This window comes from Stenella coeruleoalba, assembly GCF_951394435.1.
Source record: "Stenella coeruleoalba genome assembly, chromosome: 8".
In the NCBI taxonomy this organism is placed as follows: Eukaryota; Metazoa; Chordata; class Mammalia; order Artiodactyla; family Delphinidae; genus Stenella; species Stenella coeruleoalba.
In genome coordinates, this window is record NC_137154.1 from 22,903,446 (window position 1) to 22,926,533 (window position 23,088).

The 23,088-nt window shown below is 36.9% G+C and overlaps 1 protein-coding gene across 7 annotated transcripts in view; it reads right to left on the reverse strand.

Annotated features, from left to right (window-relative positions):
- The window catches only part of TRIM44 (tripartite motif containing 44), a 119,013-nt gene that overhangs the window by 58,298 nt on the left and 37,627 nt on the right, over positions 1–23,088 (reverse strand). For all 7 annotated transcript variants that reach the window (XR_013829427.1, XR_013829428.1, XR_013829429.1 and 4 more), the window contains exon 3: positions 10,704–10,943. Coding sequence is in view for 2 of the 7 variants with exons in the window: in XM_079929172.1 (XP_079785298.1) it covers positions 10,704–10,943 (240 nt within the window). In the remaining 5 variants the exon portion in view is untranslated. The remainder of the gene's footprint in view (positions 1–10,703; positions 10,944–23,088) is intronic.

Consider the following 23,088-nt stretch of genomic DNA (forward strand, 5'->3'; position numbering starts at 1 on the left):
TGACATATATACTGTCACTTGAGGGATAAGCAGGATTTTCCCAGGCCAACAGAAGATAAATGGGAAGAGCACTGGAGTAGCAAGAGCAAAGGCACAGCAGTTTAAAAAAATGTAGGTTTAAGGAATTCTGAGTTCTGTGAAACTAGAGTACGGGGATGTATACGTGTGTGCCTTGGGCAGGGGATGTGGAGGTGGCAGTGGTGTGGGGCTGAGGGGCTGGGAATGCAACAGAGGTAAAGGGAGATTGCCAGGGCACAGGCCTATAAAGGGCCCTGGCAGCCAAGAAGGTGATTTGTAACAGATTATATTCAGTACACCGGAGGCTGGATAAAGGCATTTTTAGTAGACTGTTAAGAATTTGCAGTATTGGTGAGGGCGCTAATCATCTAATGAAAGAGAAGTGGGGCAAGTGGTGGAAGGAGGGGACATAAACCTCTGCAGTTTACTTGACTGGCACATTTCATGGGAACTATAATCTAGAGAGAAAAATTCATATAATTTAAATTTAATATGAGTTACATTAACTATCAATGACATAATTAAACCTCAACACAATTTTTAAATTATCTTTGGATTTTAAAACATAATTATCTAGGAGAACTGTATGGGAAAAAGTATCCGAACCTTCTTCCATGATTTACAGCAAGTCCTCACAATCACATATCTTGGTACAATGGTTAAGAGACAGGCTTTCTGAGTTAGAGAAACATGGCTTCAAATTCTGGTTCGTCAATTCCAACAGTGAAGCTTTTGGGAATTTACTTAACTTTCCCAAGGTTCAGTTTCCTCATCTACACATGGAAATCCTAATTCTTACCTGACAGGGTGGCTATATGGATTAAAATAAGTGAGAAAATATGTATAAAACATTACGTAAGTATCTAGCATAAGTGTTCAACAAATGGTGGTCATTACTGTACTTCCCTGAAATGTTAATTAATAACATTTCTAGGGAGAGTGGGGAAAAACAGAGAAGATGGAATACAAGACTTTGCTTTACATTCATCCATTTCTGCTGCTTATAGGTAAGTGGTTATTTTCAAAAATAATAATCACTATCACAAAGCATGGGGAAAACCAGGGTGAGAGTTTCACTTATGAAGAAATGAATGAAAGAATATACACACATATAATTATAAGGCAATTCTGAACAGGTCAGCAGACATTCAGAGGATTGCTAATCTTGCTTGTAAAAGGTGTGCCCATACTCTCCTCACTACCTGAAATGCACATCCCTATTCTGAGATCCTAGTTAATTCCCATCCATCCTTTAAGGTCAAGCCTCACTCGGAAAATTTTCCTGACAGATTGAGTGGAGTAACCCTACTCTGTCCTCCACATCTGTATAGGTCACATTTCTGGGCTAGTTCTTAAAGCAGAAAACTGACAATGATAGCACCATACAGTGTCTCCCTCTTTGGATTTCAGCTCCTTGAGAATAGAAACTGTATATTGTTCATCTCTTTATTCTCTACACCTAGCACAGCACAAGGCATATAGTAATAATTATTCAAGAGAGGAAAAGAAGAGAGGGCAAGATATAAATAGGATTTAAGATTAATTTCTACCCCCATTACAAGTAAATTCTGATTTCAGAGAGTATTAGAACTGAAAGTCTGTTAAACAACAACTTCCATTTCAATGACTTGTTAGATTAAGCAATGCTCCCAGCTCCCTCTGTAAAATATCCTGAGTGCTCTTGGCTGTTAGGTTACACTCTATCTAGTACAACCTTCCATTTCTACTTCCACCAATGAAGATGTATGTTCACCAAGAATCAAACAAGTTTGCTCCTAAGCCTGCTTATATCAATGGAACTTGTAATTATGATGACATGTTTTACTAAATAACAAAAAATGAGTGCAAGAGATAACTGTTGCTCCAGGAGTTGGTGCTTCCATGAAAATTAAGTTGAATGCTTCCAAAGCAGTCAATAAAGATGAATTACTTAACAATTGCTGTCAATTTTGATGTAGGTGAGACACATGCAAAATATTAGAAAATATAAAGTATAAAAGTCTAACACCTCACACTGGTCAGAATGACCATCATTAAAAAGTCTACAAATAATAAATGCTGAGGAGGGTGTGGAGAAAAGGGAATCCTCCTACATTGTTGGTGGGGATATAAATTGGTACAGCCACTATGGAGAACAGTATGGAGGTTCCCTAAAAAACTAAAAATAGAGTTACTATATGATCTAACAAACCCACTCCTGGGCATACATCCAGAAAAGATGAAAATATTAATTCGAAAAGATATATGCACTCCAATGTTCACAGCAACACTATTTACAATAGCCAAGACATGGAAGCAACCTAAGTGTCCATCAACAGATAAATGGATAAAGAAGATGTGGCATATATATATATATATACACACACACACACACACACACACACACACACACACACAATGGACTATCACTCAGCCATAAAAAGAATGAAATAATGCCATTTGCAGCAACATGGATGGACTTAGAGATTATCATACTAAGTGAAGTAAGTCAGACAGAGAAAGCCAAATATCATATGATATCATTTATATGTGGAACCTAAAAAAATGATACCAATGAACTTATTTACAAAACAGAAACGAACTCACAGACATAGAAAACAAACTTATGGTTACTAAAGGGGAAAGGGGTGGGGAGGGATAAATTAGGAGTTTGGGATTAACAGATATACAGTACTAATATATAAAATAAACAAGGACTGACTGTAGAGCTCAGGGAACTATATTCAATACCTTGTAATAACCTGTAACGGAAAAGAATCTGAAAAAGAATATAACTGAACACTTCGCTATACATCTGAAACTACCACAACATTGTAAATCAACTATACTTCAATTTTTAAAATGGCATTTAAAAAGTCTAGGATTCTACATTCCACTTTCTTCAAATGTTATCCTCCTCACTTATAGAGAGACTGAAATTGGACCTTACAAATGATAGAGCATGGGTATGGTTAATGCCAGAAATATGACACTCCACTCCAAACAGCAAACCCATATTCTCAAAGAAAAGACCCTGACTTGGAATCAAAAAAATATACAGATCTTTATTTCAAGTTTAAAATAAATGTTTAGGGTATTCATGTATCATTTTTAATGCTTAAACTAACTTCTTCTAAGATTATCTCACTGCAGCTCAGTACTCTTCTCTCAAAACTAGACAAAAGATGGAAATTCTCATGACATGCAAGTAAAAATAAAGACACATTTTTAAAATACTTGACTTTGGCAAAGAGTTTTATAAAAGATATAACTAAATTCAGGCAAAAAATGAGAGATTTTAAAAACTGGTGATAAAAATACACACTGATATAATTGTTCTATGGACAGTTTATAAATACGCACAAGCCTAAAAATGTACATACCTTTGACTCAATAATTACTTATGATTTATAAACTAAAACATTCACTACAATGTTATAAATGACAATAAGAAGCTGGAAATAACTTAAAATGAGGTAAAAGTCAAATTTGTATCACTGGTTCAGGGTTCGAACATTATGTTTATGAAGGATTTCTAATAATATGAAGAAAACTGAAAATATGACATTAAGAAAAAAATGGCATGAGGATGAAGGTGTTAACTAACTTTACTGGGGTAATCATTTTGCAATATATACACGTATCAAATCATCACATTGTACACCTTAAACTTACATATGTTATATGTCAACAATATCTCAATAAAGCTGGGGAAACACATACACACACACACACACAATTAAAAAATAGAATAAATATAACACCCAATGACAACTATCAAGTTAGTGTGTTATATTTATTTTCTGCTGTGTCTAAGAGTTCTAAACGTTTTATAATGATTAAAAAAGAAATAACTTTAGTTATTTGAAGAGGGGAAAGACCACATCTTATTGAAGAGAAGAAAGACCACAGGACATAGAACTGGTATTGAAACTCTTCCCCTACCCTATATTCTATAAGATGACCAAAAAAGATTTATTTAAAACGCATTTAAAAAAAAAATGTCACCAGGAAACCTTGTAATCTTTGGACTCCTTCAACCAGAAACTCTGTGATTCTACTTGACCTAATCAAATTCATCTATCCTGAAGGTTTCTTAAAACAGATACACTGTGTTAATGTTCTGGTTTTAGAATAATCTTCATGAATCAAAGGCAAATAGCACTTGGGCAGGTGGGATATCTAGACGCATTGTTTTTATCAGCTTTATTGAGGTATAATACCATAAAATTACCTGTTTTAAGTGTATATAAATAACTTTAAGTAAATTTAGAGTTATGCAACTATTATTACAAACTTGCTTAAAAACTATATATATATATACACACACACACAGATATGAAATTATCTTTTTTCCTTCTTAATTTCTTTAAAAGCATATAGCTTTAAGCTAAAATTATAACTGTCTTGCAGTGTTTATAACATATGTAGATTATATACATGTGACAACTATAACATAAAGGATATGGAAAGAGGGTCAGTTGGTCTATACAATTTCAAGCTATCTACATTTTATGTGAAGTGGTTCAATATTAGTTTTAAGTAGGCTGAAAATTTAAGGATCTATATTATAATCCTTATGGAAACCACTAAAAATTAATGCAAAGTAACAGAGCTAAAAGGCCAATGGCTATATAACAATGGAATTCAAATAAATGTTTCAAAAATCCAAAAGAAAGCAGGAAAAGACAATGAGAGGAACAAAAACAGAAAAACAAACAGAAAACAAATTGTAAAATGGCAGACCTAAATTTAACCATATTAAGAATAACATTAAATGTTAATGGACATTACACTTGAATTAAAAGGCAGAGATTATCAGAATGGATAAATGACTAAGACCCAGCTATAGGCTGTCTGTCAGAGACATAATTTAACAATACAGACAGACTGAAAGCAAATGGATGGAAAGAGATAAACCACAAAAACAGTAGATTGGCTCTACTAACATTAGATAAAACTGTTATCAAGACAAAGAGTATTATCAGAGAAAAAGGGAATGTTCATAATGATTAAAGGGTTGTTGGTTCATCAGGAAGATGTAACAATCATAAATATGTATTTGCTTAATGATGGCGCTTCAAAATATCTAAAGAAAAGTTGACAGAATTAAAGAAAGGAATAGATAAACCCTAATCATACTTGGAAATTAAACATCCCTCTCTCAGCAGTTGATAGAAGTAGACATAAAAATCAGCAAAAACATATATCATCTGAACACCTAATTGATATTTAGTAGAACACTACCTCAAACTACAGAATACATATTCTTTTCAGGTGCACATGTGCATTCACCAAGACCATATGTTGGGCCATAAAGCAAGTCTCAGTTAAGTGTTAGAAGACGGAAATAATTCAGAATAGGTTCTCTGATCACAACGGAACTAAATTAGAAATGAGTAACAATAAGATAACGTAGGAAAATCCCTAATATTTAGAAACTAAACAATATACTCCTAAATAATCAATGAGCAAAAAGAAGAAATCACATGGTAAATGAAAAAATATTTCAAGTTGAACGATAATGAAAACACAACATAACCAAAGTTGTATGATTCAACTACAGCAGCAATTAGAGGGAAATGTACTGCTCTAAAAGTTTACATAAAAGAAGAAAGTAGTAAAATCTGTGATCTATGAAGCTAGATAAAAAAACAAGGTAGGGCTTCCCTCGTGGTGCAGTGGTTAAGAATCCGCCTACCAATGCAGGGGACACGGGTTCAAGCCCTGCTCTGGGAAGATCCCACATGCCGTAGAGCAACCAAGCCTGTACACCACAACTACTGAGCCCGTGCCCTAGAGCCCAAGTGCCACAACTACTGAAGCCTGCACGCCTAGAGCCCATGCTCTGCAACAAGAGAAGCCACCCAATGAGAAGCCCGCGCACCACAATGAAGAGTAGCCCCCACTCACTGCAACTACAGAAAAGCCCACGCACAGCAACAAAGACCCAACACAGCCAAAAAAAAAAAAAAAAAAAGTATAGATGATAACAAGTTAATTCTTAAACAAAAACAAAAAAAGGGTAAACTCAAGTTAAAAAAAAAAAAGCAGGTGTAAACAAAATAGAAAACAAAGAGTGAAATTAACAAATCCAAAAGTTAATTCTTTAAAAAGACCAATAAAATTAATAAAATACAAGTTAGGCTGATCAAGGAGAAAAGGGGGAAGATCACAAATTATCAGTTAACAGAAATGAAAGATGGCTATAGACACATCAGAGGCTACAGACAGTTAAAAAATGATATGAAAATACTATAAACAACTTTATACTAGAAACTAAAACAACTTAGATGAAAATGACAAATTCCTTGAAAATTACAGCTAATACAAATTTTGAAAATTTTAAATCAATATAAAATGAAAAAATTTGACTAGTTCTATATTAAATAAACTGAATTGGTTATCAAAAACCTTCACATAAACTCCAGGACAGATTGTTTTGCTGGTAAATTCTATCAAATATTTAAGGAAGAAATAACATCAATCTTACATAAACTCTTACAGAAAACAGATGAGGAGGAAATACTTCTCAGCTTGTTTTCTGAGGCGAGCATAATCCTAATACCTGACAATCCTAAAGCCTGACAATTGCATTATAAAAATACAAATTTACAAATGAATATCCCTCTTTGAACACAGACATAAAAATCTCTAACAAGATATTAATAAATTGAACCCAGATAATACATTAATGATCAAGTGGGAGTTTATCTCAGGAATGAAAGGTTGATTTAATATTGTAAAATTAACCAATGTAATCAACCATCACAACAGAATAATGGAGAAAACCCACTTAATCATTTCAATGGCTACAGAAGAAAATCTTACATATACCACATTCATTTGAATTATTGTTCCCCATATCTAATGTGTCATTCCTCTCTGGCTACTCTGCTTTCAAGATTTTTTATTTGTCCTTAGTTTTTGGGAGTTTAACTTTGATGTGTCTGGGTATGGATTTCTTAGATTTATCTCACTTGGGTTCACTCAGCTTCTTAAATCTCTAGGTTTATGTTTTTCAATCAAATTTTAGGAGTATTGAGCCATTATTTCTTGAATTTTTTTTAGCTCTGTATTCCTTTTCCTCCCCTTACTGTACAAGTGACATGTATGTTAGATCTTTCTTCATTGTCCCATAGGTCCCTGAGACTCAATTCAATTATTTTTCAATCTTTTTTCTTGGTTGTTCAGATTGGATGTCTATTGATCTGTCTTCAAATTCACTGATTCTTTCCTCTGTCATTTCCAATTTGCCATTGAGTCAGTCCAGTGAAATTTTTATGTCAGTCACTATTTTGCAGTTCTAAAATTTCATTTGGTCTTTCTTTATATCTTCTATTTCTTTGCTGATTTTTTAAATTTTTCATTTGTTTCCAGTTTGTTATTGATTATTGAGACATTTTTATAATAGTGACTTTAAAATCCTTGTCTGATAATTCCAAATACTATGTCACCCTATGTAGGTGTTGGCATCTACTGATTTTCTTTCTCATTAGAGTTGAGATTTCATTGGTTCTTGGTATGATGAGTAACTATGGACTGTATCCTGGACATTATAAGACCTGGTTCCTGTTTAAATCTTCTATTCTAGCAGGTAGTCAACCTATTTAGGTCAGAACACATGTCCTAGACCACTTTTGTGGCTTATGGTTCAAATGTCAATTGAGTTTATAAAGCTTCTGCAGTGCCATTCTGGTCACCTCCCTCAGGTGACAGTGCTCCAATGGAGACTCTATAGTCTCCACTAGTGTTAGCTCAGGAGGAGGAAGGGCACAAACTCATCACTACACAGTAAAAGGGGATGGTATGAATCCACCCACTGACTCAGTTGGGGAGGGGCTTTACCTAGTTAATGCAGGGGTGGAAGGGAGGAGTTAAAGCTCCATCCACAGTCCCCATAGGGGTGGGCTGTTATTCCCTTCCTATTACTGTGGGGGAGGGGTATAAGTCAGAGTCCCACCTTCAGGCTCCATGGGAGGTGGGCACCATTCACTTCTGAGAGGGGCAGGTAGAAGTTAGACTTTTACCTAAAGGCTCCATGGAGAAAAAAGTGACACCTCATTGCTATAGGTGAGGGTATAAAATAGACTCCACTACTGTGGTGCCAATTGGGGCTGGGAAGGGATTCACTGCCAGAATATGCAGGTATTATTAAAAGGTTTCTCTTCAGCTGAACTGCCCTTTTCCCAGTCCTTTGGCTAGAGAGCAGGTTTTTCTTGGAGACGTTCTTTTTGCCTATGCTCATTAGCATTTCCAGTTTGCAGGGCACCCAGGCCAGGATATACAGGAAGCAAGAAACCCTCCCCCCAGGGTACTCATTGCTGTGTGGCTCCTCATATCCCAAGGTCCCTGGTCAGTCTGCCATCTTTCCTCCACTTTTGAGAGTCTTCTGGTAGGTGACTTAGTATTTTGTCCAGAAATTTTTACTGTGATTAATGGAAAGAGTAAAATGAAATGCATTTACTCCATCTTGTTCAGAACCAGAAGATGCAATTTGTTTTCAAATGCAAAGATAAGATGTATTGAAGAGTAGAAGGTTGGAAAGATGGCTATATATATAAAATGAATCAGTATAGTAAATGGTTAGTGGCAGAATCTTGGTGCAGGTATATGGGTGTAATCTGTAAAAACTCCTTTCAACTTTGCTGTACATTTGAAAATTTTCACAATAAAATCTTGTGCGGGGATCTTCTGATTAAATTAAAAATACAGGTAATTTAAAAAAATCTATACCATGCAAAGAGAAGAATTCTGTTGAGTGAAAGAGAGGTACCGGAAATTTGCTCTGATCAATAAGTTAACAGATTAGCTGGAACGAGAGGCTATTAGATAATAACAGCTCTGGGTAAAAGCTCTAGCCAGATGTATGCTACTTCTCATTGTTAATAGCTTATTTTGTCCATCGCCTGGTACTTAGTCCTTGTCATCTTTATATCCCTGACAGTAATTCCATCAGAGTTAACAAGGATAGTGCAGTTGAGTCACTGAAGTACTTTAAAGGACAGTTAATGTTGGGGAAGGACTAAATCCATTATTTGAAATGAAAATAAAAGAGAGGGAGATGTCTTTAAAAATGAAATCTTTATTTTTGAAAAAACAACCTAATCAACACACAGAATAAATGTGGAAGGTCCAATCTGAGGGGAATTGGGGACAGTTATGCCAATGATCCCTTGAGTTAAGGTTGAACTTTTTAAGACACAAAATCTACTCCAATATTAAATAAAATATTTTAAATTAATTAATTTTTAAAAAAGACACAAAGTGACCACCTCCACAGAGCAGAAGGTCTTAGGAATGCAAGGCTGCCTAGAGCACTGATTATCCTTATTCTTCCCACAGATATAAACGGGATGTTCGATATACAGCATATAGTAGGGAAAAAGCACAGGCATGGGAACAGGATGGACTGAATCCTGTCTCTCTTTTCTGCTAACTAAATGACACTGAGTCAATGACTGCACTTCTCAGCATCTCAATAGCCCATCTGTAAAATGGAGACAATGAGTGCTGAAATAAGGATTAAATGAAATGATAAATATAACATGCTCTCTTGCCTATCTAGAAACTTATTTAGGCACACACTTTGTTAATTCTGAGGAGGATGAAATAAAAAGAACAAGAGCTATTCTATTCCTTTCACACAGTGATGAAAATCAATCAAGAACCCTGGATGAGTGGAGCAGATAACTGTCCAATGGTCTCCTACGTTTCCTGTCAGGACAGCAAAGACAGTACCCGCCTCCTGGATTGTACCGTGGCTCTTCTGCTGACTGGTTTATTCTGTGGCTAGGCTTTCCTGGGCCGAGGCAAAACTGTTAGTTAAGGCTGAGCTCATTGAGTCAGCAGCTGTCCTAGAAACTTCACAGGACTCTCCTATGTTTCCTTCTAGAAGGGCCTACCCTAAACCTATCTGGTATAAGCTTGACCAGAATTTTCAACATAATGGTATGAAACCTCATAAACAATAGCTTCTCCCCAGTGGCTGAAATATAAGTTTTATATTTTTTAAAAATGGCCACCTTAAATTTTCTTTTTTTATTAATATTCTAAATGCCTGAATATGTTGTTTGGTAAAATATCTAACATTCTTTTATTCCTATTACAAAATAACAATGAATGTAATGACTAAAACAGTGATTCAACATTCATCTTGTGTCTTTCATTCATACTTTTTTTGATCCTCACAATGCTCTAGCCCACATGCCTCTCTTAATCTAACAGTCATGCCCCCAATTTATGCAGTTAGCTCCATATAAAAGCCAGCCTGAGGCACCTTTTTACTATTCACAGAATCAGTCCAAAATCTTTTATTTTGGCCTGCTTTATGCTCCACTTCCTGACTTACTCTCACTCAGCCCATATTTATAGGCTCATTTCACAACTAGGGATCTGTCAATTGCCCTCTTCTCCGGCTGTGATTTCTGGCTTCCCTTATTAACTGTGAATAGTATTTGCCCCACTGACTATACTCCTTTAAGTCATGGTGTACAAATATTCTGCTAGGCCTAATTGCTGAGCACAGGCCCTAACAGCCAATACTTCCAAACTGGTTTACACACCAATCTAAACACTTATGCACTATCTAAGCTTTCAATCTATTCATGTTTAGGGACCAAATGGGGGAATTTCCAGAATTAACAAACATGGCAGTCAGTTTCTGCCTATTTCTTGTGCTAATTATTATAGGCATTCTCCTTTACCTCTGCCTTTGGCTCAGCTGATTCATTAGAGGTATCAAGTTGTTCCTTGGCTTGGGCCATCTGAGTCATCAATCTATCCATATGGGACTGGATGTCTGCCAGTATCTCAGTCACATGAGCTGTGGCCATTGCTTCCTGGATGTCCACTAAATGAAGGGCCTTCTGCTCCTCATCAGCAATCACTTTTTGAACTTTCTTAAATTCCTGCTGTATAAACACCTTCATCTGGTCCCGGGTTACCTGTAGAAAACAGACAATTAAGAATAAGTTGGACACACAAAGAAATGGAAGAGTAGAGCTATTATTGTAAGTGCTAGGCAGTCCTGACCAAAACACAAACAAACCATGGGTCCTAAGGGATCCTGAAGTTTTGGGAATATCCTCTGAACAATGCTCCTCTAATATCGTTGATGAATTTCCCACTAACCTTTCTTACCTTTTTCATTCTTTAGGAAGTAATTCCTTATCCTTCCTTTTTACTTTTTCCTTTATTTATTTTTTGAATTTTATTTATTTTTTTATACAGCAGGTTCTTATTAGTCATCAGTTTTATCCACATCAGTGTATACATGTCAATCCCAATCTCCCAATTCATCACACCACGACCACCACCACCCCACGGCTCTCCCCCACCTTGGTGTCCATAAGTTTGTTCTCTACATCTGTGTCTCTATTTCTGCCCTGCAAACCAGTTCATCTGTACCATTTTTCTAGGTTCCACATATATGCGTTAATACACGATATTTGTTTTTCTCTTTCTGACTTACTTCACTCTGTATGAGAGTCTCTAGACCCATCCACGTCTCAACAAATGACCCAATTTCGTTCCTTTTTATGGCTAAGTAATATTCCATTGTATATATGTACCACTTCTTCTTTATCCATTCGTCTGTCGATGGGCATTTAGGTTGCTTCCATGACCTGGCTATTGTAAATAGTGCTGCAATGAACACTGGGGTGCCTGTGTCTTTTTGAATTATGGTTTTCTCTGGGTATATGCCCAGTAGTGGGATTGCTGGATTACACGGTAATTCTATTTTTAGTTTTTTAAGGAACCTCCATACTGTTCTCCATAGTGGCTCTATCAATTTACATTCCCACCAACAGTGCAAGAGGGTTCCCTTTACTCCACACCCTCTCCAGCATTTGTTGTTTGTAGATTTTCTGATAATGCCCATTCTAACTGGTGTGAGGTGATACCTCATTGTAGTTCTGATTTGCATTTCTCTAATCATTAGTGATGTTGAGCAGCTTTTCATGTGCTTCTTGGCCATCTGTATGTCTTCTTTGGAGAAATGTCTATTTAGGTCTTCTGCCTATTTTTGCATTGGGTTGTTTCTTTTTTTGATATTGAGCTGCATGAGCTGTTTATATATTTTGGAGATTAATCCTTCATCCATTGATTCGTTTGCAAATATTTTCTCCCATTCTGAGGGGTGTCTTTTCGTCTTCTTTATGGTTTCCTTTGCTGTGCAAAAGCTTTGAAGTTTCATTAGGTCCCATTTGTTTATTTTTGTTTTTATTTCCATTACTCTAGGAGGTGGATCAAAAAAGATCTTGCTGTGATTTATGTCAAAGAGTGTTCTTCCTATGATTTCCTCTAAGAGTTTTATAGTGTCCGGTCTTACATTTAGGTCTCTAATCCATTTTGGGTTTATTTTTGTGTATGGTGTTAGAGACTGTTCTAATTTCATTCTTTTACATCCAGTTTTCCCAGCACCACTTAATGAAGAGACTGTCTTTTCTCCATTGTATATCCTTGCCTCCTTTATCATAGATTAGTTGATCATAGGTGCATGGGTTCACCTCTGGGCTTTCTGTCTTGTTCCATTGACCTATGTTTCTGTTTTTGTGCCAGTACCATATTGTCTTGATTACTGTAGCTTTAGAGTATAGTCTAAAGTCAGGGAGTCTGATTCCTCCAGCTCCATTTTTTTTCCCTCAAGACTGCTTTGGCTCTTCGGGGTCTCTTGTGTCTCCATATAAATTTTAACATTTTTTGTTCTAGTTCCATAAAAAAATGCCATTGGTAATTTGATAGGGATTGCATTGGATCTGTAGATTGCTTTGGGTAGTATAGTCATTTTCACAATATTGATTCTTCCAATCCAAGAACATGGTATATCTCTCCATCTGTTGGTATCATCTTTAATTTCTTTCGTCAGGTTTTTTGTCTCCCTAGGTAGGTTTATTCCTAGGTATTTTACTCTTTTTGTTGCAATGGTAAATGGGAGTGTTCCTTAATTTCTCTTTCAGATTTTTCATCATTAGTGTATAGGAATGCAAGAGATTTCTGTGCATTAATTTTGTATCCTGTAACTTTACCAAATTCACTGATTAGCTCTAGTAGTTTTCTGGTGGCATCTTTAGGATTCTCTATATATAGTATCAATTCATCTGCAAAACAGTGACAGTTTTACTTCCTCTTTTCTAATTTGTATTCCTTTTATTTCTTTTTCTTCTCTGCCGTGGCTAGGACTTCCAAAAATATGTTGAATAATAAGGGTGAGAGTGGACATCCTTGTCTTGTTCCTGATCTTCGAGGAAATGCTTTCAGTTTTTCACCATTGAGTATGATGTTTGCTGTGGGTTTGTCGTAAATGGTCTTTATTATGTTGACATAGGTTCCTTCTATAACTACTTTCTGGAGAGTTTTCATCATAAATGGGTGTTGAACTTTGTCAAAAGCTTTTGCTGCATCTATTGAGATGGTCATATGGTTTTTATTCTTCAATTTGTTAATATGGTGTATCACATTGATTGATTTGCATATATTGAAGAATCCTTGCATCCCTGGGATAAATCCCACTTGATCATGGTGTATGATCCTTTTAATGTGTTGCTGGATTCTGTTTGCTAGTATTTTGTTGAGGATTTTTGCATCTATATTCGTCAGTGATATTGGCCTGTAATTTTCTTTTTTTGTAGTATCTTTGTCTGGTTTTCATATCAGGGTGACGGTGACCTCATAGAATGAGATTGGGAGTGTTCCTTCCTCTGCAATTTTTTTGAAAGAGTTTGAGAAGGATGGCTGTTAGCTCTTCTCTAAATGTTTGATAGAATTCACCTGTGAAGCCATCTGGTCCTGGACTTTTGTTTGTTGGAAGATTTCTAATCACAGTTTCAATTTCATTACTTGTGACTGGTCTGTTCATAGTTTCTATTTCGTCCTGGTTCAGTCTTGGAAGGTTATACCTTTCTACAGTTGTCCATTTTATTGGCATAGAGTTGCCTGTAGTAGTCTCTTAGGATGCTTTGTATTTCCACAGTGTCTGCTGTAACTTCTCCTTTTTCATTTCTAATTTTATTGATTTGAGTCCTCTCCCTCTTTTTCTTAATGTGTCTCACTAATGGTTTATCAATTTTGTTTATCTTCTCAAAGAACCAGCTTTTAGTTTTATCCATCTTTGCTACTGTTTTGTTTCTATTTCATTTATTTCTGCTCTGATCTTTATGATTTCTTTCCTCTGCTAACTTTTGGTTTTGTTTGTCCTTCTTTCTCTAGTTCCTTTAGGTGTAACAGATTGTTTATTTGAGATTTTTCTTGTTTCTTGAGGTAGGCTTGTGTAGCTATAAAGTTCCCTCTTAGAACTGCTTTTGCTGCATCCCACAGGTTTTGGATCACCATGTTTTCATTGTCATTTGTCTCTAGGTATTTTTTGATTTCCTCTTTGATTTCCTCAGTGATCTTGTTGGTTATTTAGTAACATATTGTTTAGCCTCCATGTGTTTGTGTTTTTTATGTGTTTTTCCCTGTAATTCATTTCTAATCTTGTAGCGTTGTGGTCAGAAAAAATGCTTGAGATGATTTTAATTTTCTTAAATTCACTGAGGCTTGATTTGTGACCCAGGATGTGATCTATCCTGGAGAATGTTCCGTGTGCACTTGAGAAGAAAGTATAATCTGCTGTTTTAGGATGGAATGTCCTATAAATATCAATTAAATCTGTCTGGTCTATTGTGTCATTTAAAGCTTCTGTTTCCTTATTTATTTTCATTTTGGATGATCTGTCCATTGGTGTAAGTGAGGTGTTGTTAAAGTCCCCCAGTACTATAGTGTTACTGTCGATTTCCTCTTTTATAGCTGTTAGCAGTTGCCTTATGTATTGAGGTGCTCCTATGTTGGGTGCATATATATTCATAATTCTTATGTCTTCTTCTTGGATTGATCCCTTGATCATTATGCAGTGTCCTTCCTTGTCTCTTGTAACATTCTTTATTTTAAAGTCTATTTTATCTGATATGAGTATCGCTACTCCAGCCTTCTTTTGATTTCCGTTGGCGTGGAATATCTTTTTCCATCCCCTCACTTTCAGTCTGAATGTGTCGGTAGGTCTGAAGTGGGTCTCTTGTAGACAGCATATATGTGGGTCTTGTTTTTGTATCCATTCAGCAAGCCTGTGTCTTTTGGTTGGAGCATCTAATCCATTCACGTTTAAGGTAATTATCGATATGTATGTTCCTATGACCATTTTCTTAATTGTTTTAGGTTTGTTTTTGTAGGTCCTTTTCTTCTCTTGTGTATCCCATTTAGAGAAGTTCCTTTAGCATTTGTTGTAGAGCTGGTTTGGTGGTGAATTCTCTTAGCTTTTGCTTGTCTGTAAAGCTTTCGATTTCTTCATCGAATCTGAATGAGATCCTTGCTGGGTAGAGTAATCTTGGTTGTAGGTTCTTCCCTTTCATCACTTTAAGTATATCATGCCACTCCCTTATAGCTTGTAGAGTTTCTGCTGAGAAATCAGCTGTTAACCTTATGGGAGTTCCCTTGTATGTTATTTGTCATTTTTCCCTTGCTGCTTTTAATAATTTTTCTTTGTCTTTAATTTTTGCCGATTTGATTACTATGTGTCCCAGAGTGTTTCTCCTTGGGTTTATCCTGCCTGGGACTCTCTGCGCTTCCTGGACTTGGGTGGCTTATTTCCTTTCCCATGTTAGGGAAGTTTTCCACTATAATCTCTTCAAATATTTTCTCGGGTCCTTTCTGTCTCTCATCTCCTTCTGGGACCCCTATAATGCGAATGTTGCTGTGTTTAATGTTGTCCCAGAGGTCTCTTAGGCTGTCTTCATTTCTTTTCATTCTTTTTTCTTTATTCTGTTCCACAGCAGTGAATTCCACATTCTGTCTTCCAGGTCACTTATCCGTTCTGCCTCAGTCATTCTGCTATTGATTCCTTCTAGTGTCGTTTTCAGTTCAGTTATTGTATTGTTCATCTCTGTTTGTTTGTTCTTCTTCTAGGTCTTTGTTAAACATTTCTTGCATCTTCTCGATCTTTGCCTCCATTCTTTTTCTGAGGTCCTGGATCATCTTCACCATCATTATTCTGAATTCTTTTTCTGGAAGATTGCCTATCTCCACTTCATTTAGTTGTTTTTCTGGGGCTTTATCTTGTTCCTTTATCTGGTACGTAGCCCTCTGCCTTTTCATCTTGTCTATCTTTCTGTGAATGTGGTTTTTGTTCCACAGGCTGCAGGATTGTAGTTCTTGTTTCTGCTGTCTGCCCTCTGGTGGATGAGGCTATCTAAGAGGCTTATGCAAGTTTCCTGATGGGAGCGACTGGTGGTGGGTAGAGCTGACTGTTGCTCTGGTGGGAAGAGCTCAGTAAAACTTTAATCCGATTGACTGCTGATGGGTGGGGCTGGGTTCCCTCCCTGTTGATTGTTTGGCCTGAGGCAACCGAACACTGGAGCCTACCGGGGCTCTTTGGTGGGGCTAATGGCAGACTCTGGGAGGGCTCACGCCAAGGAGTACTTCCCAGAGCTTCTGCTGCCAGTGTACTTGTCCCCACGGTGAGACACAGCCACCCCCCGCCTCTGCTGGAGACCCTCCAACATTGGCAGGTAGGTCTGGTTCAGTCTAGCCTGGGGTCACTGCTCCTTCCCCTGGGTCCTGATGTGTACACTACTTTGTGTGTGCCCTGCAAGAGTGGAGTCTCTGTTTCCCCCAGTTCTGTCGAAGTCCTGCAATCAAATCCCAGTAGCCTTCAAAGTCTGATTCTCTAGGAATTCCTCCTCCCATTGCCAGAAACCCAGGTTGGAAAGCCTGATGTGGGGCTCAGAACCTTCACTCCAGTGGGTGGACTTCTGTGGTATAAGTGTTCTCCAGTCTGTGAGTCACCCACCCAGCAGTTATGGGATTTGATTTTACTGTGATTGCGCCCCTGGTACCATCTCATTGTGGCTTCTCCTTTGTCTTTGGATGTGAGGTATCTTTTTTGGTGAGTTCCAGTGTCTTCCTGTTGATGACTGTCCAGCAACTAGCTGTGATTCTGGTGTTCTCACAAGAGAGAGTGAGAGCACGTCCTTCTACTCTGCCATCTTGGTTCCAATCTCTCCTTTGTTTATGTTTATACCAGTAATATATGATTACTTTTTAAAAATTTAATAGATGGGTGTATATAAAAAAAAAAAGAAAAAGAAATTCCTCTTCTCTCTCTATCCCAATACCTTTTTCCTTCTCAGGGGATAATTACTGTTAACAGTTTGATACATGCCCTTCCAGCCATTTTTCTATTTTAGTTATGTATCAATTCATATACAGGCATACCTTGGAGACACTGTGGGTTCTGTTCTAGACCACCACGGTAAAATGAATATTATAATAAACAGAGGCACACAAGTTTTTTGGTTTCTCAGTACATATAAAAGTTGTGTTTATACTATACTGTAGTCTATTAAGTATGCAATAGCATTATGTCTACAAAAATGTACATACCTTAATTAAAAATACTTTCTTGCTAAAAAATGCTAACCATCATTTGAGCCTTCAGCAAGTCATAATCTTTTTGCAATGGTAACATCAAGATCACTGATCACAGATCAACATAACAAGTACAATAATAATGAAAAAGTTTGAAATACTACAAGAATTACCAAAATGTGACATAGGGACATGAAGTAAGCAAATGCTATTAGAAAAATAGCACTGCTCGATGTAGGGTTGCTATAAACCTTCAATTTGTAAGACACACAGTATCTGCAAGGCACAATAAAGTGAAGTACAGCAGAACAAGGTATACCTGTATGTGTACAGACAATTATGTTGTTTTTATGTAAATGGATCATGGTGAACATATGGTTCTGTGTCTTGCTTTTCTACTTAAAATATGGTAGTACATACAGAGCAATTCATTCATTGTATTATTTTTAATGTCTGTATGATACAGGTATATACAGATATGGATATTTATATAGAGAGAGAAAAGGATAAATATATTCATTAAATATTTCCCTTCTTAATGGAAATACAGGATATTTCCAATTTTTTGCTTTTATGAACAGCAATGAACATCATTGGCTATACCTCTTAATATCCGTACATGAATTTCTTTAGAAACCTTTGGAGTCACTGAATTAATTTATATATATTCTAAAATTACTGACTGATACTGCCAAACTGCCCTCCAAAAAAGGATGCACCAATTACATTCCCACAACAATGTGTGAAAGCATTTGCCTACACCTTTACTGATATTGGATATCATCAAGTCTTTAAATCTTTACTCTCTGATGGGTGAAAATATATTACTGTTTTATTTTGCAACAACTATGCAGAATAATTAAAATATGACTCTAGGCTGTATTTGGCTAGGGCATAAGGCAAACAAAATGAGAAACTACCAAAATAAGAACTTCTAAACTCCACATCTTGCCAATAACTACACTTATTAATGTTTCCTCATAACCATATTTATTTTATGAGTACTTTTAAACAACTATGCGTATTGAGTAGCTGAGGTAGGAAACAGGGAAGAGGTAGAACAGTAGACCAAAGGACAAAAGCCAATAGAGAATTTTAGAGCTGAAAGAGAAAGTGGCTGTCATCTAAGTGAACCCCTTTCTTTCACAGATAAGGAAACAGACCCAGTTGCAATCTTTTAGGAGACACAAAGTTCTCCAATCTTCTTGCTCCCAGTCTGGTGCTCTGTTCACTATAACAGTCTGTCAGAAGAGAAGTCTAACTGGGAAAACCTAAAAAGGAGATTGAGAAAGAGAAAGACTAAAGGAGAGGGTAAGATGAGGCCATTTTTTATTAGCCTCTTAAAAATTGAAATAGGCTTGATACTTTAAGCACCTTTTGTAACACTGCCATAAAAACGTCAATTCAAAATAAGGCCTGTAGGACATGTACCCATTCACATATCAAGTGACTAAGTGACATAAGCCCTCATGAATTCATATACTCTTTGCAGGTACTCTCCCTGGTGCTAAAGAAAAGCGGGGGGGGGGGGGGGGTGTTAAATATTATTAATGTCCCGGCAAGTTCTTTATCAGATTGAGAACTGTGATTTGTGTTTATTTATATAATTCCTTTTTATTTTTAGTGTGTATATTTCAAGGCTGTTATGCTCTATGGTGATCATTTATCAGTGGACGTGGATCTCTACCCTTGAAATAAATTTGGTCTTATAAGACCTAGGAACTTCTCTTAGAGACTAACCTAGGAAGTTTTAGCTAAGGCATGAACTTTTCTGAATTCCTAAGAAAAGCTCTTCCAAGTGACTAAAAATGGACAGCATAATAAAAACTGACTCACAACCTATTTTACTAGACATCACATACACATGTGATTTGAAGTTAGGAAGTTGACATTACAGTCAGGAAAGGGACTACACTTCAGTAGGTGAATAAATCATGGTTTTTAAAAATTAAATTCTCTATTTTCCTTTACTTTACACAGGTTTTTCAACCTTTATTTTATGCAATTTATTTTTATACAGATCAGGCCACAAATGAGAATTGAAAGCAGAATAATTTACTCTATAAAAATTTTATGCTGCCTTCTCATTCCAGTTCTCTACTAATCAACAGACAGGTATTCTCCAACCTAGCTCAAAATGGCAAGAACAAATTCTGGGTCACGGCATTTATTTAAATCCAGAGCCCAAAGGAGAGACACCCTGGGGGATTAGGCAAGTGGTAGGTTGAGTACTCTGGAGAAAGGACTCCTACCAATAGCAGGAATGAAACAACTTACAAAAACTCCCTTTCAGGTTTCATTTCACCTCATCATTAAAACTCCATCCTGCTATAAACTTCACAGTTCTCCATGAGCAGCAGGTCCTTTGCATCAGCACCTGCTAGTTGGGAACCACTGACATCATTTGACTAGGTTTCCTAGAACTTCTTCAGCCTCTATCCTACAGCTCCCCAAAGGTGAGAGTGACAGTCCCATACTCTTGAGTATACCACACACAAGTTATGTCCACAGAGAAAATTCTTCACAAGCAGGGAAGACAGAAGGCTGGATATATCACAGAATGATAAAACTGGTGATGTAAAAGATTCCTTTTTTAAAATAGGATCTACTAGTAACTGTCAAATCTTTTTAAAGCCACAGAACTTCCCTTGCCCCAAAGTTTTAATGTAGAACCCCAAAGTATAATAGAACCAAAAGTAAAACCACTCCAGTTAAAAGAAGAATCTCCCCTTCCTCCCTGAAGTACTTCCTAGGGCACTGGTAGTGCTCTCCAGGAAAATCACACCTGAGGGACCTGGGTCCTCCACAGCAGGGGTCCCCAGACCCCCAGTTAGGAACCGGGTTGCAGAGCAGGAAGTGAGCAGTGGGCAGGTGAGCAAGCAAAGCTTCATCTGTATTTACAGCCGCTCCCCATTGCTCACATTACTGCCTGAGCCCCACCTCCTGTCAGATCAGCGGCGGCATTAGATTCTCATAGGAGCGTGAACCCTACTGTGAACTGCACATGCGAGGGGTCTAGGTTGCGTGCTCCTTATGAGAATCTAATGCCTGATGATCTGAGGTGGAGCTGAGGCAGTGATGCTAGTGCTGGGGAGCGGCTGCAAATACAGTTTATCAGTAGCAGAGAGGTCTGACTGCACAGAGACCATAATAAATCAATTGCTTGCAGACTCATATCAAAACCTTATTGGTGAGTGGCAAGTGAAAACAAGCTCAGGGCTTCCACCGATTCTGCATCATGGTGAGTTGTATAATTATTTCATTATATATTACAATGTAATAATAACAGAAATAAAGTGCACAATAAATGTAATGTGCTTGAATCATCCTGAAACAACTCCCCCCTCACCAGTCCGTGGAAAAACTGTTTTCCACAAAACTGCTCCCTGGTGCCAAAAAGGTTGGGGACTGCTGCTCTACACAAACAAAACCGTAAAAAGAGTTTGTTCTCTTTGGTCAATTGATTGGTCCCTAAGTTGTTAAAACTTTAAAGCCCTAGGTTGTAAGCAAGTTGACATATCTTCGTTATGGTTGCATTAGGTGAAAAGCAGCTATTACTTAAATATAGCATTTTCTAAAATTACTTAAACACAGCATTGTAATTTGAAAAAATAAGCAGCTTATTTGTGAATCGTCAGAACTAACTAGTGAACATCTGATAGTTCTTACTAGAGCTGAGTCCAACTTTACAGGTTGGAAAAAAAAAGGTCCCAGAGAGGTACAGTAACAAAGTATGGTTTAGAAACCAACTTTCCTCTGGTCTAGTCAGTGTAGTTCCTGCTATAACACATTGCCTCTAATGATCCCTTTCTGCCTGCTTCAGGTTCTTCATATTTATTTCTTCTTAACTGAGATATTTCTCCAGTTAACAGGTTGCTTCTGTTGTTATCCCCACTAGGATGTTTGTTCCCCCGAAGTGAATCTTGGGATAAAGGATATACATTTGAAGAGCTAAGTCTCATTCCATGGTACTTTCTTTATGCTCTTATAGTTAATATTTCTAAGCTAGACCAGACCCAAGAGGCATGCAGACTGGCACTTTATATTAACACACACATAATTAAACACATAAAACCTTGAATTAAGAGCTTGTACTTAAAAAACACCAGCATTCAATGTGTTTGACATAGGCTGGAAGCCATTACCTCCCAGCTAGCTGGCCTCTAGGAAACCAAGGTTTTATTTACATTTTTATTATAGGCAGATTATAAAAACAACAAGCATAATAGCTAGAAAGCATGATGGCTTAAGAAAGATTTGTTCCAGAAAAACATTGCTGGGATGAACTGAGAAAGATGGAACAGGGTCAGGAGCAGGAAGCTACACAAAGGAAAAGCATCTGAGTCTACAATGATTGAAGCTTTCAGAAATACTTGTTCTCTTAGCCAAATTTCCTGCAAGTAACTTTAAAGGAGCCCATTCCAAAAATGACTAAAAAACTTGTGAAGTGCATGAAATAGAGTGTGAAGATGCTAAATACCTCCCCAAAGGTGAAAAAGTCCATTTTTACTCCCTTTTTCCTCTTCTGAATGACTACTATTCAAAAAGAGTATAATAAAAAAGCAGAAAATGGAACTTTTTCAATGCTGCAATCTGTCCTCACTCCCACAGCATGGCACCCTCTCAGCATGCCAGTGTCTATGGAAACTTCCAGGTAGGAAATCTCAAAGTTAAGCCTTCTGTATAGCCTGGGGTTTATTCTGGCATTTTACCTCAAGAGAGCTCCTTGCAAACCTCTGCCAGGCTCCACTGAGGACAGACAAGGGAAGAGCTTCATCAACAAGTAGGACAGAGTCCTTTTTCAGTGGATGGCTGGATCTCCCATTTTCCTGTGTCTTTTGTATATGAGTGGGAGAGCCACTATTTGTGAATAAAACAACTGTCCACTCCTAAGGCTTGGAAAATTATCCAACAGGCTAGAAACACAGCAGATAAGATCTATGAAAAAAACAAAAACTGTGAACTACATTCTATTACCAACATTCTGAGGGATGGCAAACATTTTCCTGACAACGTGGTTAGAAGCCTGGATTGCTTGGATTTTACAATGGGGCGTTGAGAAGGGTAGAGAAAATGTTATTAAAATGAACATTTAATCTCTTGCCAAACCACTTTTCTCATCTTCATCAGCAGCCTCTAGACAAAAGCAGTCATTTGTATCTTCTTTACCTCCTTTCCTCGTTTGGTTAAGAGTACCATGGGATCTCTACCTCAGTTATCACTTAGTTACTTCACGTATGCACTCAATGAAGTAATGTGATATTTACTGCTGCTGTATTATTATTTGTATTACAAAAGACTATAAGAAATATACCAAAATGTTGGAGAGTGGTTATCTCTGAGTGCTGGAATTAAGGGTACTTTTCTTTTTTTTAACTTTTCAGTCCAAATTTTCTACAATAATGTGTAACACTTATCTTTTCTTGAAGAGTAATTTTTTAAAAGAAATATGGCTCAAAAAGAAGTTAAATCCTCAGTAAGATATTAGCAATTCGAATCCAACAATGTATAAAAGGAATTATATACCACGACTAAGTGGGATTTATCCTGGGTATGCAAGGCTGGTTCAACATTTGAGAACCAGTTCATATGATCTACCATCAACAGGCTAAAGAAGAAAAATCACATGATCATATCAGTAGATGCAAAAAAAAGCTCCTGACAAAATCTAATGTCTATTTATGATAA